General features: G+C 40.7%; 1 protein-coding gene across 1 annotated transcript; it reads right to left on the bottom strand.

Annotated features, from left to right (window-relative positions):
* Nucleotides 1–4,715: 4,715 nt before the first annotated feature.
* LOC150076762 (uncharacterized) lies at nt 4,716–5,717 on the bottom strand. The gene has a single exon (XM_090386642.1). The coding sequence runs from the start codon at nt 5,715–5,717 to the stop codon at nt 4,716–4,718; it is 1,002 nt and encodes a 333-aa protein (XP_090242768.1).
* Nucleotides 5,718–5,960: the final 243 nt, after the last annotated feature.

Below are 5,960 nucleotides of genomic sequence, written 5' to 3'. Positions count from 1 at the left end.
CAACACTTGCAGAGCGTACTTATATAGCTGAAAGTAACAGCTGATGCGATATTACGTCATCACCTACACGTGTCAATCTTATCTGATGCAATCTGTAAGAAATATTGCCATATACTTATGTTATTCCGAAAACAATTGCAATTTCAAGGTGGTAGATGACGCTCATCAACCGGTGCATTACCACCACTTTGCTTATTGGAGGCTTGAAGTGGTGGAACCCATGTTAGTCTCTAGAGCTAAGTTCCGGTCAACCATTCCCTATCTCTTCCATCATGCAGTATGATTGATGACTTTTGAGGTTATGATGAACATAGTGGCGAGATCCAATATTCCTTACATTTTGAGGGTACAGCTCTAAAACGGTGATCGCAGGCCGCCCGCTAGCTAGTACACCGGACTGAACCTATTGGTAACTCTCTAGGAGGCTTCCGGATCATTTAGTGTATAATCGTGTTACCTCTACTCTGCCAGATAGTGACTGGAGGGAGTTCGAGTAGTGTGTATGCGGGAAGAATTGTCGAGGCCACGTTATGTTCAGTATCTGGGTATATTCTTACCCTATGTACGCCATATCCAAAAATTTCATTACTTCATACAGCATGTCTCCCTCCCACCCACCCACTTTTTGTTACTATTGAATACGCCATGAATTGTCAAACTAATAGTGCAAGCTTATCTGCGAAACGACCTAAACCTTCACTTCCTAATTCATTTCACAAATATACGTGGTCTCAATTCTAATCTCAACGATGTCCATTTCCACTTGCAGTCTGCCAAACCCCATGTACTTTTTCAGACAGAATCTCAGTTATCGGTTGATTCAACTACTGCTCCTCTCAGATGCCCAAATTATTCGCTGTATGATTCCTTTCGCCTCAAAGGTGGTACTTGTGCATATGTCCGTTCTGATATTCCCTGTCAGAGACTTGGCAATTTGGAATCTCCTCTCTTTGATCCTCTCTGGCTTAAAATCTCTCTACCTCATTGCGTCAAATTCATCTGTTGTCTCAACCGTTCTCCCAATTCCACTAATCACTTGGAGCTCTTTGACTTCATCTCTTTGCAACTTGACTTTCTCCAGTCCAACTTTCCTAACAGGGAGGTAATTTTCCTTGGTGATTTTAATGTTCACAACTCCAGCTGGCTTCCGTTTTCTAGTCACGCTGGTTGAGATGCTGAGGCTTTTGCAATTACTAATGACCTAGCACAGGTTGTTCATTTACCTACAAGAATACCGGATAATCCTAATCATACAGCCAATACGCTTGATCTTTTTCTCACAAACAACCCTTCTAAGTACACGGTCGAAGTGAGAGGTCCTTCTCTAATGGAACCTTTATCTCATGGCTATTCCCAACCTCATGTTGTTTGGCATTACAAGAATGCAAAATGTGATGACTGCGAGACTTCTTTTCATCTTTTCCTTCGTCAGATTACTGTTTCAAAACTTCTGATGTCAATGTTTTGCTCAGATCGTGTCAGTGAAATTATTCTTGCAGGAATGAAATCCTATATCCCACACTCCACTTTAAAATCTCGTCCTTTAACTAAACCTTGGTTTTCCAATAAATGTGCTAAGGCTATTCAAGAGAAGAATGTTGCATATCGTAATTGGCTTGTTTCTAATTATTCAGTTTCATTTTCTGCCTACACCAAAGCTTGCAACAATTGTAAAGCAGTTATTAATCAGTCCAAACTAGACATTGAACAGGCTAAGAGTAGAAAACTTGCTTCTTGCCCTAATGGTAGCCTAGCATTCTGGTCTCTTGCCAAAGTTATTGGCCGCAACTTTTGCCCATCTCTGTTCCCACCTTTGTCCAAACCAGATGGTTCTGTTGCCACTTCAGCCAAGGATAAAACTGACCTACAAGCATCCCATTTTTCTTCCAACTCATGTATTAATGATCTTGGTAAAACACCTCCCACCATTCCCAACACGCTCCATTCGATGATTCCTTTTGCCTTCCGTCAAAAGGATGTCAGAAGGATTTTGAAAAATCTCGATGCTAAGAAAGCTCCAGGTCCCGATGGTATTTCTCCACTTGTTCTCAAAACCTGTGCTCCTGAACTTACTCCTATTCTTTGCCGCCCTTTTTCACTTTCTTATTCCAAAGGTGTTTTTCCTTCTGCTTGGAAATTTGCTCATATCCAGCCAGTTCCTAAAAAGGGTGACAAATCCCTCCCATCCGATTATCGTCCCATTACAATTACTTCTACTCTTTCTAAAGTAATGGAAAAATCAATTAACCGCCAACTCTTAAACTGCCTAGAAACCTTCCGTCTGATCAACGATCGCCAGTATGGATTCCGTCAGTGTCGATCCACTGGTGATATTCTGGCTTATGTTACCCATTTATGGACTAATTCAATGGAAAGGTTCGGTGAAACACAAGTAGTTGCTCTTGACATCTCAAAGTCTTTCGATCGTGTTTGGCATAAAGGTCTTCTAAACAAGCTTCCATCTTATGGTTTGCCAACTGTTTTTAGTAATTGGTTATCCTGTTTTCTCTCTGATCGCTCACTGCTAACTTCTCCACTAATGCCAGTGTCCCCCAAGGTTCAGTTTTTTCCCCCACACATTTCCTCTTGTATATTAATGACCTTCTTCCATTGACTGGAAATCCTACCCGTAGTTTTGATACACATTACGATGATAGCACATTACCTTCCACTTTCCATTTTGAGACACCTTGTCCTGCTCAATCAGCTTCAACTTCTCGAAAATCTGCTACCTATTCCTTAAATGCCGATCTTCAGGTAATTCTCCAGTGGGGCAAAGGCAACTTAGTTGATTTCAACCCTTCTAAAACTCAGTCTTGTCTTATATCTCGCAAAAAGGATTCTTATGCTCCTATGCTTATCTTTAGTAACATTCCGATTTCTAGGCAAAATGATACATCTCTTTTGGCGATTATCCCGACTTCTAATCTCTCTTGGCACAAGCACATTACAAAAATAATGCTTCCTCGGTATCTAAAAATCTTGGTTTTCTCTTTCGTTCTCGGCGTTACTTTTCTTCCAAACAGCTGCTCACTCTGTATAAATTGCAAATCCGCCCTGCCATGGAATATTGTTCCCACATCTGGGGTGGTGCCCCCAAAACCTCACTGAGGCTTCTTGATTCCATTCAGAGGAGGGCAGTTAGGTTAATTAATGATTCATCTCTAACAGAGTCTCTTCACTCGCTGTCTCATAGACGTACTGTTTCTGCTGCATGCCTCTTCTACAGATACTTCCATGGGCACTGTTCTTCTGAAGTGGCTTCTATAATTCCCGCTCTCTCTTTCAAAATGGTCCAAACACGTTCCGCCACCAGCCAACATACATTTACTGTCCAACTTCAAACCCACAGAACCAACTTTTCATCTTCCTCGTTTATTCATTGAACTGCCGTTTGCTGGAACAACCTTCCTTCATATGTATTTCCTGAAAATTACAATCTACAGAAGTTCAAGTCCAATGTCAACAAATATCTTCTTTCGTCTTCTCAACCTCCAATCCAAGCACTGTACTAAGTACTATAGGTTCTAATACCTCTCGTGTTTGGGGTTCACATAAAAAAAAAAAAAAAAAAAAAGATAATCACACCGGGAAAAATCTATAGACCAGAAGATTCCGAGAACCTCTACAAAGGCAATGGAATGGGTTGCAAGTGTGAGTGTCTTATTATGGGAAATTTCAATTTGGTTCTAATTATTTTGATTTTAAATGTTTCTCACCAACCACGTATTAAAATAAGACAAGGAAACTGGAATTAAAAAAAAAAAACGATGTGTTTACTACTATAATTTTACAATTAAAATAAACTTTACAACTAAAAAGGATAAAAAAAAATATATATATATATATATATATATATATACACACACATCGAATAAAATACCGGGTTAAAAGCGATGAAACCGACCGTAGCTTTCTTCAGCGGTAGCTTACTGCGGTGCTTCTTAAGTACCAGCAGGTTCACAGTGTAAATCACGTGTTCATCCCCACGTGTTCTATTTTCCTGTCCTGTGTACTGGGACCAAGAGCGCGTCATATGAAATCGTTCATCTCTTCTGAGGATCGTGGCCTCAAAGAGGGGATGAATCCGCAAACCTTTGTCTCTACTGACGCTCTCTGTCGAACTAATCCGCAAACTCTCGAGCCACTTGCGGTCCCAGAACCTATGCGTCCGATCAGTGATGATAGCTTCATCCGGGGAGATCTGGTGTTGCTTCTCCCAAAAATGCTCGGCCATGGCGGACTTACCACAATCTATATTCCTTAGTGTGCTCCCCCAGCCGTTCTTTGAGACGGCGCTTTGTTTCTCCTACATAACATTCCCCACAATCCGGGCATTTAATACTATAAACAACCCCACTAGCATTCTCTTTTTGAATGGGGTCTTTTACTTGTGACACGATTGTGTGCAGCTTCCGGCCTGGAATCTGCACACAACGCGTCTGATAATTTCTTAGTACCCTAGTTCTATGCTCAGTTAAGCCCGGATAGTAGGGAATGTATGCAGTGGCTATTGGAGTGAAGGGTTCGCCTCTCCTCCAATTTACTTTTGTATAATCCTCTGGGGGGTAGCCACACTTTGCAAGAACTGCCGTGAAACGTTCATATTCTTCTTTCCTATCCTCGGAGGTACTACAGTGCGATTTTGATCTGTCATAAATTGTATGAATGGGGAGAAGCCATTTAAAATTCACCACTTCATTTTCAACCCCCTTTTAAATAATTGAGAATGTAACATCCACATATCTCTTCCATGGGCACACAGGGAGATCTCGACCATTAAATATTCTAGCCTCGAGCTCCTCCATAGCTAGATTAGCTATAAAAGCACTAATGGGGGAACCCATGGCTGTACCGTTAACCTGCTTATACATGATATTACCAAAAATCATGGTGGTGCTTGAGAGGCATAGTTCTATACCTTTACAAATATCTTTTAAGTTTAATTGCGTTCTACTACTCAAGGTGGTTTCATTCTGTAAGGCCATGTGTGCACAAAGTATCCCATGGTCGATAGGAATACACGTAAAAAGCGATGTCACATCGAAAGATATCATAGTTTCATTTTCTTCTATGTGCTGACTTCTTATGAAGCGCACAAAATCTTTACTATCTTTGACGCTGCATTCGGAAGTTCCTATTAATGGAGACAGTATTTTGGCCAGGAAACCAGACAAGGAATATGTGGCACTGCCAATAAATGAAACTATAGGTCTAAGTGGTACACCCACTTTGTGTGTTTTTGGTAAGCCATAAAATCTCGGTATCTGGCTCCCTGTAGCGTGTAATGTCCAATACTGCTCTTTGGAAATTTTGTTGGACTTGAGCCAACTCTGGACCATTCTATTTACCTGACGTTCCAAATTCATTAATGGGCTTTTTTGAATGACCTTATAAGTTGTTTGATCATTCAATAGATCTAATGCTTTACTTAGATATGCTTCTTTATCAAGGACCACCGTTAGCCTGCCTTTGTCCGCTGGTAAGACCACAATACTGTCATCTTGTTTGAGGCTCCTAAGTGCTACTTTCTGTTTCACACTAAGATTAGCGGGGGCTCTCTTGGCTTGACTCAGAATGGCTGCTGTTTTAACTCGAATTACATTTGCCCTATCTTCGGGCAACTTATTTATCGCTTTTTCCATACCCATCGCTATTTCTGCAATGGGTATTTTTAAAACCTCTATCTGTTCTTTGAGTAACTGTTTGCTGCTCATGTTCACTATAAAATTATTAGCAGTATTATCACTATTGCTTTTGAACCTGGTTTGCTCTCTGAGTCTATCAAACTTCCCCATATGCCTCTGTCTATAGATGTCAGAAATTTGTCTTGTTTTTGTTGACACCATACTAATCACAAGTGACAGATGTACTGAAGTCACCCTCTCACTTATCTCATTAAAACACTGTCTTTTGTCTCCCCTGATGTGGTATAAATTCCTATGTAGTTTAACACCAGA

Source organism: Mastigoproctus giganteus, chromosome 12, assembly GCF_048544385.1.
Source record: "Mastigoproctus giganteus isolate SK-2022 chromosome 12, ASM4854438v1, whole genome shotgun sequence".
Taxonomy (NCBI): Eukaryota; Metazoa; Arthropoda; class Arachnida; order Uropygi; family Thelyphonidae; genus Mastigoproctus; species Mastigoproctus giganteus.
The sequence above is the reverse complement of the archived record's forward strand: the minus strand, read 5'-3'. Positions and strand labels throughout refer to the sequence as shown.

Excerpts from the sequence above, each read along its gene's own strand:
- LOC150076762 (XM_090386642.1), bottom strand. The coding sequence starts at position 5,717 with ATGAGCAGCAAACAGTTACTCAAAGAACAGATAGAGGTTTTAAAAATA.